We start from the raw sequence: 13,875 nt of genomic DNA, 5'->3' as shown, positions 1-13,875 counted from the left end.
GTCATTGACCATTGCTCCTTCTTCCTTGTTCTGTAGCCTGAGAACAGTGGCCCGGAGAGCTGTCTGTATGACCTCGCCGCTGTGGTGGTGCACCATGGTTCTGGGTGAGTACAACAGCTAGCTTCTGGTGGGTGGGAATACCTGGTGGCCAGCCCTATGAGCTGCAGTTTTGAACCACTCTTGATAGTTCTCCCTAAAAATTGGATTCAGATAAAGTAGGTGAAATTTCCTTCAGTTTTGCTGTAGAAGAGTACTCTTGAGATGATGTTATGAAGCCTTAAGGGAAGGTAAATAAAAATGAAATGGAGAATGGTTCATTTGAACCCAGTATTTAGAACCCGGTCTGTTTGTCCACAGACTCCAAAGTTGCTTATTCCTTTACCAATTGAAATTTAAATGGGGCAAAAGGGGAAATTATTTGGAATAACTTACTCCATGTCATCTACTGTAAAGACTCATGTTAAGTCTTGTTAAATAACACTAATTTTTTTCCCTAAAAGTTTGTATTAGGGGTCTAACCTGGTTTTTGGTCTGAGAGTTGCTATTCTACCTTCAAACTTAAGACTACTATATGTGGGCAAACGACTCTCCATGTTGAAAATCCTTTTCCCGCACAGCTGTGAGGTCAATAAAGTAACATCTACACTCACGTAGTGTTATGAAGGACAAGTCTGATTCTCACTACTTTATAGACGCCTGGCTTTTTTCCCCTTGGAAGTATGTAGGATCCTCTATCTTTGGACTTAAATATCATCAAATGTATTCTTGCTTGGTAGTTGGTAGGGACACTTTTAGTTTGGTGCCTTCAGCTCATGAAAATGTTTATACTGTAGGTCTGAACCCATTCTTTGTTCTCTGTACCCCTATTATATGCATAGTGAATTTCCTGGATCTCTCTTCCACATGTCTTAAATACTCTTTAATGATTTCTGTCTCTGTTTCTAAGGACTGTCATGGCCAACTTTTCCAAATCACCAATTTGGGTTTCATCTGTATCCAAATAAAAGATTAGCTCCTCCATGAAATATTTATATTACATCAATCACATTTTTCTGACAACTTTTTCAATAACAGCCTATTCTTGTTTTATGATTGCACTATCTTTTTGAAACTATTAGCACTAATTTAAAAATTTAAAGTTCCCCTAGGTTTTCTGCATTCAATTCCCCAGGGTTGATCACGTTACTTGTTCTTCCTGGTATTTCTTTCCTCTCAAAAATTTGATTCTGTAGGCATGCAAAAAGCTTAAATATGTTTAAAATTTGGTTTTGGTGGTTTATTCTGAATCACAATAAATGCATAGTTAATGATGAGATGGATCTTTATTGTTTAAATAGGGTTTTCCTGGCAGTTACGAAGGTCTCTTCTACCTGCAGGCCTTCTGTCTTTCTTGGAGGGCTGACTCTAAGATTCCGTGTGTGAGTGGGTGGGTCATGCTGAGAGGGGAGAGCCCCGATGACCACAGTGTCAGAGAAGGGTGCCCTTCTTTGTTAAGCTTAGTTTTTTCCTAAGATTCTGATGGGAAAACCTGGTACATAGTTTTCCATGTTTCCGTAGGCCTTGACCTGTGCTTGTTAGGTTGAGAGTTCCTCCTCTGTATTTTCTCCATTAGTCCAGGGCCATCTGCTTTGTATTCTGGCAAACCCTCGATTTCTGGTCAGTTTGGAGGAAGGTAAAAACATGAGTTTAGTAAGCATCTTAAAAGTCTAGGATGTATTCTTACTAAAATTTAAATCTAACATTATGTAGTTTACAGGTCATTTTGTGATTTCTGAGGTCCTTTTTTCCTTTGGTCTTTTGCCTTTACAGGGTTGGTTCTGGACATTACACAGCATACGCAACTCACGAAGGCCGCTGGTTCCACTTCAATGACAGTACTGTAACACTGACTGACGAGGAGACTGTGGTGAAGGCAAAGGCCTACATCCTTTTCTACGTGGAACGCCAGGCCAAAGCTGGATCAGATAAACTTTAATACCTCCTCCAAATCATCATTCATCAACCATACCAGAGAAACATTTCCAGTTTTCCACAAATACTTGATCCAAGATTTAATTTCATTATGCACTTTTCAATTTCCTATTTTGGGTTTAGTTTTTTCAATGGTAGTGACTTACTGAACATGGGCACCAACTAATTTTGTTGTTGTTCTACCAGAAAACCTCAGCAGACGTTTTGATTTGCTGCTTTAGTTGTAATAATTCAATTTTTATATGTAGTTTTAAGAACTTAGTCTTATTTGACTTTTTTATTTTATGTTAATGTTTTCAGTTCTCACTATGAGGCACATTTACATCAATGCTTTTGTTCCTCTCACATGCTGAAAGCAAGATATGTTCCTTATTGTGAAGAGTGACACAACTGCCTGCTGTCTTTTCACAGCTGTAATGGAGATCAGGTTGTCTCTAAATCAAGGATCATGTGTGCACACAACTTGTGGCCCACAAAATTTCACAGTGACTGCTGAGTAATCATTCTTTTTGCCTGTAAAAGATAACAAAGGGCATCATTAAGTAGACCAGGTAATTACTGCTTGTCTCTCAAGGCTGCTGTTTATCAGCACTAACTAAATAAATTTGTTGGTTCAGTTGTACTTGTCCTGCAAATACAAGAATTACTTTCTTTGTTGGTTTTTTGGTTTTGGGGCATACTTGTTTGCAGGGAGGTAAGATGGGAGTAAAGACCAAATAGATGTAATGTTTAAAAAAATGTTGTGACTCACTGACATGGTATAGGTGTTACAGTGAGGTAAAGCCATGGCGTCTGCCTCCTTTTTGAATCAGTCTCTCATTCCCCCTTAGTTGTAGCACTGGAAGTGCTAAAATGGCATGTCCATTTTAGACTTAACTGCTTGTGTTTGACACCTGAGTCAGAGGTGTGAGCCTCTGGGATTTACTTGGCTCATCACCTGCACTTCAGTTTGTCACTGGGGGGTGCGCTTCCACAGGAGAAAATTTAGAATCTTTGCTGCTCTGGGTTTTAACACCTCTCATTGGCCTCTCCTGAGAGGAGAAGTTGAAAGTATTCTCATTTTGAGTAAGTAGAGTTTTCGTTTTGTTTTTTGGGGTTTTTTTTGGAGACAAGAATCTTGCTCTGTTGCCCAGGCTAGAGTGCAGTGGCATGATCTCAGCTCACTGCACCCTCAGCCTCCCGAGTAGCTGGGATTACAGGTGCTCACTACTACACCTGGCTACTTTTTTTTTTTTTTGGATTTTTAGTAAAGACAGGGGTATTTACCATGTTGGCTAGGATGGTCTCGAACTCCTGACCTCAGGTGATCTGCTCGCCTCACCACACCCAGCCAGTTTTGTTTTTAAAAAATAGATTTAACTCAAATTCAAATTTGGAACCATTTTGAAATTTAAGATTTAACTCAAATTCAAATTTGGAACCATTTGAAATTTCCCATTTAAAGAAAGCAGTTGTAGTTTCTACAAGTGTTCTAAGACAGTCCTTTGATTTTTTTGTTTTGGTTGGGGGGGGGCGTTGGTAGACGTAGCCTACCAATTCTCCACAAGAAACAAAATGTATCTTGTATTAAGCCAACAAAACTTTCAGACATTTTTTTTTTCTTTTTTTAGATGGAGTCTTACTCTGTCCCTCAGGTTGGAGCGCAGTGGCATGATCACAGCTCACTGTAGCCTCAACCTCCCAGACTCAAGCTATCCTCCCACTTTAGCCTCGAAGTAGCTGGCACCACCACACCCAGCTAATTTTTAATATTTTTACTGGAGATGGGGTTTCACCATGTTGCCCAGGCTGGTCTTGCACTCCTGGGCTCAAGTGATCCACCCACCTTGGCTTCCCAAGATGCTGGGATTACAGGCATGAGCCACCACACCCAGCCTGTTCTATTAAAAACATCTTGATCATTTTTTATTTTTAAGTTTATGAATGTAAGAACAGTCTGATGGCTTTCCCTCAGGTTGGATATCTGAAGTTGTAGGAGCAGATGTAGCTCCATTTCCATTTTAATATTAACTGGATAAATCCCACATCTTCCCAGAACACATCTGCTAAACACTTTAAGATGACAAGGAGCAAATTGCAATTATGTGTAAACTTACATCATCCAGTACAATGGCCCCTAGCCACAAGTGATTGAAATTGAAATTAGAAACTCAGTGCCTTCAGTCACACTAGCCACATTTCAAGTGCTCAGCACCCGCAGACAGCGTAGGACAGCGCTGCTCTAAATTTTCACTCCAAAGAATAAAGCTTTGCCATCATGTTTAGGTCTTACAACTTGGAGTCCTAAAACATAATAGGGAAATGTGTGCTTAATTTACAGTGCTAAATTACATTAGGTTAAACTGTATGAAACTCTGCTATTTGATGAGTTCTGATCTACAAAAATGACAGCTCCAACCTGATCTGATGTATCACACATTACCACCACATCTAATTGAACCTAAAATGTGAGTGTCTCCTGTGATCGTGCGAAGTATCTCCTATGAATCCGGGCTCTTTTGCTTAGAAGGTAGACAGCTGTAACCTCTAGCATTGATCCTTCAATCTTCACTCTCTGAATGGGCAGCTGTTGAACAGTAAGGGCCTGGGCAGAGTTGATGGTGAAAAAAAGCTGTATTTTTATACCAAATGGAACTTTAGCAACATTGGACTACTTTGTCAGGCAGAGAGGTCTTCAGACAGGTGATACTGTTGGCTTAAGAGATGAACACATCTTCTCTCTGAATTTGTTTTTATTGGTTGGTTTTACTTGAACAGAAACGTTTGAATGGTATGAAGATTCTTTAGAAAAGTGATTGGATCCATTTGAATTGTGCACTTGAACACCAGTGATGTAAATGTGCCTATTGTATTTTAATTTTAACTGTGTAGCCTTACCACCCTATTTTGAAAGCTGATCTTTTGTGCTCTTCAGGGCTTTTCCCGTGTGCCATGTTGTCTCCAGCAATATATGTGGCTTCTCTCTCAGAGCTTCTGCTGAGGCAGGGCCTCGCACTGAGTCACATGGCTCCTTGGAACAAGAAAACTTTCTCAGAAGTCCTCCCACACAGGTGGGTGATAGAAACAGTTTGTGGCAACACAAATCTCTCTCCATGGTGGAGAAACCTTTGCTTATCCACTGTATTCTACTCAGTGTATAGTGATGACAAATATGCTAGAATTAAACCAGTCAAGTATACTGGCCCAGAGTGAGTGTTAAATGTGTATCTCACCTGTGGAACCTACTCAGCAGCTTGGTTTCTGGGGTTGGGGACATATTTATTTCTTAAAGCCAAACCTCTCCATTGGTTTAGTGTACGTAAGTCTATTTAGATACACTTATCCCACTTTAATCTCCACCAGCCCCTAAACTCTCTCCTGTACCCTCTGTTGCTGAAGTGGCCTCTTTATTTGGGCCCTGGAAAAGCCCATGGGAAAAGTGTTCCTGTAGCCAAGGCCTGGGTCCCAGGTGACTAAGAGTAGCCATAGGCAGGCGAGGAAGAAGTGGGCATGTGGTGTCGTCTGTAGTCCAAGGTCTCTGCGTCTCATCAGTGGGTGCAGTGCCTTCCCCTCAGGTGTGAGCGTGATGGACTCTAGACTGCCTTCCATGAGCGCTGGTCATGCTGTGATGTCATCATTTTCCATTAAAACCCAGTGTGTATGATGCCAAGAAGATTAATTGTGCAAGTGACTGATTCATTTAAATTGTAATCACATCCCTTTTCTGCTTCACCAACCTGAACTGTTTTAAAAAGTATCATTAAAAGTCTGTTCTCTTTCCTTTTGACTTATTTCTGAACACCTTTTTTCAGTGGAGCCACATAAATGATGATGTACTTACTCAATTTGTGGGCCTCCTCAGTCAACAGGTAGGAAGCTCTTACAGAATCCCCACGATTTGGAGCTGCTGTACCTGGAACAGGATGATGTGACCTGTACGGGCAAAGTGATGGCTGGGAGATTAGTGCCTGCAGTCAGGTGCCTGAGGTCCCACTCACCCTTGCTCAGTGAAATCACCCTCAGTCTCTTGTGACTACTGATCTTACAAAAATAAGGCCCCTTCCCTCCCCTTTAGAGCTAGACTGTACCCTGAGGCATGAGTTTTGGGGTTCTGAGCAAAGGATATTGGTCATCTTTTAAGGTAAAACAGGCAAATAACTGCTGTTAAACAAACATCCTGCTTACAGTTAAGTTCCTGTAGACTACCTCTCTGCCCCCATGCCTCCTGCAGACGGAACCCTGTTTTGACATTCGTCCTTTGCCTGTTCTTGTCAGTCTTCTAAAATTGAAGACACAGGTTCCTGCAGTTCAAACTGTCATGCATCCTTGTTCCGTGGGGCACATTCTCTTTTGGCAGCTGTGCTGGTCAGAGGCTGCGTGGTTGCTGTCACTGCTGCCAAACAGCCTAGCTCTGGACAAGGCCAAAGGGGCAGAGCTTCGTCACCTCCTCTGGCTGTGCCTCAGACCCTCTGCAGCATGCAGGAGCATGTTCTCCCTGGCCCTGGTAGTCTAGGATGCTTCCTGCAGCCTACCTGGAGCAACAGCAGAGGGGCAAGGCTCTAAATGTGCTCCCTGCCAATCTTTTGCCATTCCAGCAGGGCTGCAGTAGTGCAACTTGGAAGCCACGCTGAAGCAGTGACTCTTACTCAGTGGAAGGCACAAGTACCGCTCTGGCCTTGCAAGAAGTTGAAAGAACCACCTATTCCTAAGGGTCAACCCTCTGAAAAGCACTGGTTTGCAGAGGGTTGAGGAGGGAAAGTGAAGATAATGCAGCTTTCTAATAACACCACCTGTGGTATTACAGCATCCATTTTAAGTGGAGAAGTACACCTAGACAGAGCCTAAATTAGGGTGTCAGCTATAATTGAGCACTACATCGATGAGCTTGAAATAGCAGCAATAGCTGGCTCCCCTTCCTTGGGTTGTTTTTAAGAGAACCCCCCTCCCCTGCTGCACTTCATCTTGGCACAGTGGAGTAACGGAGGCACAGGGGCACCAGCTGAGGCTGGCTTCTCGGGAAAGCCACTGACAATGGCTACTTTCTTCTTTGCTTGACTGCTTTCTGCCTTTAAAGGCAAAGCTGCACCAGCCCTGACCAAACCTTAGTTCCAGAAGTGAGTTCAGCATAGGCTGCTTCATTTGTGTCTATGGGAAAACAAAAAGATTCCCATTCCCTCTTGTTCCAAATGGGAGAACAAGCAAAAGTAACCACTGAGGTGGTGGTCCCTGGGCTGGCAGAGGAAAAACTGTTCTCTTCTCACTATTGCCTAGGCAGAACGTGGCCTATACAGCTGCACCATATCAGCATCCCCCAAGCAAACCAAAAAACAACGCCTGTGATTCAAAGAAGGGAGTGAAGTTTGGGTCCTGGGTTTGGGAGCGAAGCAGCATGAGGAAACGGGTCTGCCATATCGTGAGGCCTCGGGTACTCAGGAAGGGGGAGCTTCACAGATAGTACACCTCCAGGCAACTTGGACTAGAGTTGAGTCAGAGGGCGGGGGTGGCCCCACTGGCTTCTCCAAGAGGGAACAGAGGGCACTCAGAGTGGATGGTGTGCGGTCAAAGGCAAAGATGGACTAAAATATTAAAATTGTTTCAAGCAGTTTCACATTAAGAGCTACCTCATCCATCCTGACATTTTGGGAAATACAGGTTATACATACATAGTAGAAGGCCTTACCAGTGAGAAAATGTAAAGCCAAGTAAATTTAAATTTAAAACACACACTCAGTACTGCTTGACCAAAACTACACAACCACAAAACACCAATAAAACACAGACACACAACTTTGGAAAGAAGCTACTTCAGTAAAATCTTATGAAACAACTCGGGGTAAAAATCTAGCTGCTGGGGAGGCCCAGGAAAATCCCCCTGCCTGGTGGCAAGCAGCAGGACTTGAAGGCCAACTAGCCTAGCCTGGAGACAATTACTGTATGGCACAAAAACAACAGAAATGAGGCAGCAGCCGTGTACTCTGCTCACAACTCACAACTGTCACCCTTAGCTCTTCACACACAACAGGTTTCTTCCTAGTAAGGGTGGAGCAAAAGATTCCACACTGATGTACTAGAAAATCAACACAGTTAACATTTACAATTAGACTCCTTCCCCGTGAGTAGAGACTGCAAAGCCAGACAGAGCTGGCCTGGCCACCGCCACTGCCACCGCCAAAGAAAACGCCTCGGGAAAAGCCAAAAGTGCTTGCAGCTAAACACCATTGTCAGCTAAAGGGGAAAAAAATCCCTTTTAAGGAAAGTAACTTCAATAGACTCCTTTTCTGCCAGGACCTCCAATCCCTCTGAACAGAAGCCGAACCACAGACTGCCGCACGTATGTCTGGGTCCTGGCTTTTCTTCCCTCACCCCTCCACAGAGCTGCAGCACCAGTTGTTAGCCAAAAATAAACACCATTCCTCAACCATATATGTCCACCGGCCCAGAGCTGGGGAGGAGGAGAGCAGGCAGGTCAGCCCGTCCCCTGGCTGCAGCTGCACTCACATGTGGCCACTGCTCACCATGCACATAACCCAGCTCAACCGGGAGTGCCTGCTGCACCTCTTCTCCTTCCTAGACAAGGACAGCAGGAAGAGCCTCGCCAGGACCTGCTCCCAGCTCCACGACGTGTTTGAGGACCCCGCACTCTGGTCCCTGCTGCACTTCCGTTCCCTCACTGAACTCCAGAAGGACAACTTCCTCCTGGGCCCGGCACTCCGCAGTCTCTCCATCTGTTGGCACTCCAGCCGCGTGCAGGTGTGCAGCATCGAGGACTGGCTCAAGAGTGCCTTCCAGAGAAGCATCTGCAGCCGGCACGAGCGCCTGGTCAATGATTTCCTCCTCCAGGTGTGCGACAGGTAGGCCACCTTGCCTCCTGAGCAGTGCTGGCCCCGCTAGCTCTGGCTTCCCTCTTGGGGGGCAGGGAAGAGCAAATTACAAGACCAAGATGGCTCCACCTTCGGGGTGCCTCAGATGAGGCAGGCCCAAGGCAGACATCCAGACCCGCCCAAAGCATGGTTCCCAGGAGATGATAAAATCAAGAGGGAAACAATTGCTAATCCTCCTCTTAGCCTCACAGGTCCTGGAGCTGCTTCAGGCAAACACCAGGAAGTGGGGCCTCCATACTGGTAGTCATTAAGTGCTGGGTGGGCCTGGATTTTCAAGGTCAGGCTCTGGGAAAAGGCTTCCAGATGCATCAATCAGCTCACCCCTCCATTAGGCCTAGCAAGCAGCCCCCGAGGCCTGGGAAACGATGCGGAGGAAAGAGAGGTGGGGGAGCCAGGGTGCTGGGGTCAGCTAAGCCAAACCAGGCTCCAGGGGTAGATGAATTACTGATTTACACAGTACTCCTACTAAGGAGGGTGACTTTTTCAAATTAGCACGCTGATGCTCCACGAGGTGGTGTAATTTGCCCACAGTCTAGGGTTGCCAGATTTTAGCAAATATACAGGCTGCCCAGTTAAATAGGAATTTCAGATAAACAGTGAATATTTCAGTATAAGTATGTCCCAAGTACATCTTGTGTTTATCTGCTAACCCCACCCCAGACCCAGACATAGACGCTGAACCACCAGGCCAGGCTCCCTCCATGGCCCCAGCCTCATGGGTATAGTGACCCAGGCAAGAACACGGAGCTACTCAACCAGCCTCTCACTGAGCTTCTGCCAGTCCTGTGCTGCCTTTGAGGGAAAACACTCCCTTGATCAAACTGGGCCTGCTGTTCATGGAAAACTAGGCTCAGCCAGCTTACTGCCACCCAAGTTCATAGTTGCTATTTGCTGGCAGCACTACAGGAGTGGAAGGAAACAGCGTAGTGACCCCACCTTTCTTTTGAGCTGGGAGAAAACAGAAGATGGGCTTGGGGCTGGGCCCTGACTGGACAAGGCCATTTTGATGGGCTTAACAAGGCCCAAGAATCAGACTAGAGAGTGATATGGCGAGGGGCGGGGCACGAATGGCAGAACATGTCCTGAAATTGTTCCATTCTTAGAGAACCGAGCTTAATGCTCCAAACCTGCAGGTGTGAAGTGGACCTCCCAGGCCACTGTACTGATCAAGCAAGGGGCCCTGCTGTCACATAAAAAGCAAAAGGCTTTGCTGTCAGGGCTCTGTTGGGTCACCCAGTTCGTCCAACCATGTGATCCCAGCTCAAATATTTAAACTCTTGCAACCTCATTTCTCCTTCTGTAAAATGTGCTAAATTTTTCTTATCCAATAAGAGAATGACACAGTGGCACCTGGCACATAGTAGGTACTGATGAACGTCTACCGAATCTGGTTCTTCTGGCACTCGGCTCAGGTCGGGAGGAATGGCTGAGGATGGCTGGGCAGGAAGACAGTCACTCTTTGTTTCTTCCTTGTATCAGAATTATTCCAAAGATTCTTAGAGGAAAAGATCACCCAACACCTTTGAGGCTTAAACACCTAATCCTTATAACCACCTTGAAGGTAACAATTCCTCCCACTTGACAAATGAGAAAGTGGCGCTCAGCAAGGCTCAGACATCTGTCCTGGGTTTGACAGCAAGTCAGTCACCAGCCAGTCACTTGAGCTCCCTGGGCCAGTTTCTTCACTTACAAAACTAGGGGTGCAGAGGTTGACGGGGTGACTAACGAAGGCGCATGAACCTGAAGGAGGCCTGGGTTCGGTGTGACACCTGGCTGCGCCCAGCATATTTTAGTGCCTTACTTCCCACCCCAGGCACAAAGGAGCTGAGCTGGCCCAGCCAGGGGCAGTCACGGAGCTGCAGGGGAGGCTGACGGGGAAAGGGAAACGCTTCCCCAGCCCAGACTCTAGCTCCCTCTGGCTGCGGGGAGCCAAGGCCCTGGCCTATTAGTCGGTCCTTCTGGACTGGAAGCAGGCTGGTCCCGTTTGTTTCCAGGGAAAGCGGGTTATGACTGCCTGTGGAAGGCCCCGTTGCAGGCTCCTCCCAACCCCAGTGATAGACATTATTCCCCCCACGCAGAGCAAACGAAGGCTCTGTGAGTGACTGACATGGTGATAAGCCAAGTCTAACTTGGCTCAAGATCTTTTTTTTTGTTGGGAGGGGCTGGTGAGGCTGCAGCAGAGGGTTCCCCCAAGCTTTCTGGGCAAGCCACCTGGGTGGGTGTCCCTGATTGTCCCTGCTCAGGGCCTGCGTCTAGCTGCCTCCAATCCCTGCCCTTTTCCAGGCTGGTGGCCCAGGGGATGCAGAAACAGCTCTAGTCAACTAAGCTGAACCCGGACTCAAGGCTGACGCGTGCCCCCACCGCCTCGAGGGTTGGGATGGGCCTGTCACTAAGCCACCTCCAAGGAAACAAATCCCTCTTCCCACTCACGTCCCGCCGGGACATTCAGGGGCCTCAGGCTTGAAGCTAGACTGGAGCAGTCCGTCGCCACGCACCGCTCCCCTGCAAGGCAGCACATCCAGAGTGAAAGAGGCAAGGGCTGTGGCTCCTAGAACCGGCATTCCCTCTGTCCACAGCCGCCCCAGAACTCTGCTGGGCCGGGCTCAGGGCTTCCCACTAGGGCTCCCGAGGCTACGAGCCAAGAACGCACGCAAATGAAGGTACGGTGGGGTGCAGGGGCAGAAAGAACAGGGAAAATGGGTCGGCCAGAAAGTCGACGTGGAACCCTGCCGTGTCATCGCAGCCAAGTGTCTTCACCTCGCAGGGCCCGAGTCCTCCTCAGTAAATGAGTCCACCCAGTCCCCGGGGCGGTTGGGTGGCTTTAACAAGCCAGTGAGCCCCGGGTCACCGCACTCTCCTCACAGGTGCCCCAACCTGGCGTCTGTCACGCTGTCGGGCTGCGGCCACGTCACCGACGACTGCCTGGCCCGCCTCCTGCGCTGCTGCCCACGCCTGCGCGCACTGCGCCTGGAGAACTGCGCGCGCGTCACCAACCGCACGCTGGCGGCCGTGGCGGCGGACGGGCGCGCGCTGCAGACACTGCACGTGGACTTCTGCCGCAACGTGAGCGCGGCCGGCCTGCGCCACCTGCGCGCCGCGTGCCCGCGCCTGGCCCTGAGGGCAGAGCACAGTGCCGCCATGCTGCCCGACCAGCCTCCGCGCCCGCGCGCGCCCGCCGCGGCCCTCGGCAAGCTTCTGCCGCGCTAGACACCGCCCCACGCAGTCCCCGGGGAAGGAGCGCAGCCTCAGACCGTCCTGGCTGCGAACCCAGCTCTGCCACCATGCAGACCACCACCGCATCTTCTGAGCCTCATTTTCCCTGTCTGCACAGTGGGGATAAGAAAGCCTACCTCACGTTAAGATTTTATATATAGTATAAACGCAAGATTAAATGGATGTTTGGAAAACACTCGGCTGGTTCTCACTCAACACCACCTCCTTTCCCCTCTTGCTTACGCCCCAGGCTTTCTGCTGTGCCCTCCCCACGGCGGCGGGAGGCGCCTGCACCTTCCTCGGGGACTCCGATCGCCGTTGAATCGAAATCACCTCGGTGGAGAGGACCTGAGCACTCGGAGTTCGCGGGCTTGCGCGCAGGGGTGACGAGGGCCAGGGCTGCCGCGCGCAGGGGTCTGGAGAGCCTCCGGGCGGAGCGACCCCGCGAGAACCGGCCGGCTTCCGGAGTGCTCTGGGGACCGCCGTCTCCAAGGCCCCCGGTAGTGATCTCGGTAAAGCAGGAGGAGGGGAAGCAGGGGCGCAGGGGCAAAAAGAGCTCCCGAGCCGCTCCTCTTTGAGGTTTTGCCCGCACGCGCGTCTGCCTGCCCACCTTTCTTGGGGCTGATGCGCTCCCAGAGTGACTGCACTCGCAATTGTAGAAAATTCGCTCCCAGTTGTTGAATGCTTACATAAACTGCATAGTTACCCATATTTTCTACTGTTCTCATATCGTAAGGGAAAAATAAATGATTTGGAAGAAAAAAAAAGCCTCAAACATTTAAAAACAAAACCAGCAGCCCTGGCTAAGCTTTTGAAAATGGAACCATTATAAGCTGATGACAAGCTAGATTTTTCACCTGTTGGATTTGCTGGACATGAACACAAGCCTGGGCTTCCAATTTCAATTTCAGGGCTGTAGTCACTGATGTGTCACATTTAGTGAAGGCTCTCGGCCCCCCCGCAGCCGCCTGGTCCTGGGTCACTGGGGAGGATTCTGGGCTAGTGGAAGAGGCGAGGAGCACTACGGGCGCTGCTCACACTCCGGCTCCACCCAGCGCCAGCTGCGATAAAGCCCTTCACCCATCCAAGGCCAGGTGTTTCTTCTGTGTTAAAGAGCAGCTTGATCCCTACTCACAGGTTCCTGAATTTATTGCTTAAATAGGGAAACAGCAAGGAAAAAGACCAATTCTGTTCTCATGAAGCTTACCTTCTAGTGGGGGAAGAGGCAACAGGTAACTGGTATATAGGAAGGTAGAAAGGGCCGGACGCGGTGGCTCAACGCCTGTAATCCCAGCACTTTGGGAGGCCGAGACGTTTGAATCAAGAGGTCAGGAGATTGAGACCATCCTGGCTAACACGGTGAAACCCCGTCTCTACTAAAAAAATACAAAAAATTAGCAGGGCGTGGTGGCGGGCGCCTGTAGTCCTAGCTATTAGGGAGGCTGAGGCAGGAGAATGGAGTCAACCCGGGAGGCGGAGCTTGCAGTGAGCCGAGATCGCGCCACTGCACTCCAGCCTGGGCGACAGAGTGAGACTCCATCTCAAAAAAAAGAAAAAAAAAGAAGGTAGAAAGTATTTGGAAAAAAGTGCAGGCTGTAACAAGGGCTATTAGGGATTGCTGGCAAGAGATTGGGGGGTGGAGTGAAGCCTCTGAGAAAGGGTTGACCAATGTAAGCCTCACTGAGAAGATGACATTTGAAGGTATGAAGTGAGCCAGGGGGCCAAGACACTCCTAGCAGAGGAACAGGCAGTGCAGAGGCCGCGGACTACAGGCATGGCTCATGTGTTAGGGGAACAGCAAGGAGATCAGAGTGACTGGGGCAGAGTGAAT

General features: G+C 48.3%; 2 protein-coding genes across 8 annotated transcripts in view; both read left to right on the top strand.

Moving 5' to 3' along the window:
• Positions 1 to 2,614, top strand: part of USP3 (ubiquitin specific peptidase 3) — a 90,374-nt gene extending 87,760 nt beyond the window's left edge. For 5 of the 6 annotated variants that reach the window (XM_033189836.1, XM_033189831.1, XM_033189832.1 and 2 more), the window contains 2 exons: positions 37 to 104; positions 1,810 to 2,614. In XM_033189836.1, coding sequence (XP_033045727.1) covers positions 37 to 104; positions 1,810 to 1,975 — 234 coding nt within the window. In that variant the 3' untranslated portion in view covers positions 1,976 to 2,614. The remainder of the gene's footprint in view (positions 1 to 36; positions 105 to 1,809) is intronic. The other variant, XM_033189830.1, reaches the window with a different exon arrangement.
• Positions 2,615 to 3,399: 785 nt separating this feature from the next.
• On the top strand, positions 3,400 to 12,773 carry FBXL22 (F-box and leucine rich repeat protein 22). 2 transcript variants are annotated; one of them, XM_033189838.1, is made up of 2 exons: positions 3,400 to 8,801; positions 12,295 to 12,773. In XM_033189838.1, exons 1-2 carry the CDS (start codon positions 8,284 to 8,286, stop codon positions 12,620 to 12,622), a joined length of 846 nt encoding a protein of 281 aa, XP_033045729.1. In that variant the 5' UTR covers positions 3,400 to 8,283; the 3' UTR covers positions 12,623 to 12,773. The 2 variants fall into 2 exon arrangements, with proteins under 2 accessions (XP_033045729.1, XP_033045728.1); XM_033189837.1 differs by having other exon boundaries at positions 11,696 to 12,773.
• The last annotated feature ends 1,102 nt before the right edge of the window (positions 12,774 to 13,875 follow it).

The sequence above is a fragment of the Trachypithecus francoisi genome, unplaced genomic scaffold (genome assembly GCF_009764315.1).
Source record: "Trachypithecus francoisi isolate TF-2019V2 unplaced genomic scaffold, Tfra_2.0 Lachesis_group3, whole genome shotgun sequence".
Classification (NCBI taxonomy): Eukaryota; Metazoa; Chordata; class Mammalia; order Primates; family Cercopithecidae; genus Trachypithecus; species Trachypithecus francoisi.
The sequence above is the reverse complement of the archived record's forward strand: the minus strand, read 5'-3'. Positions and strand labels throughout refer to the sequence as shown.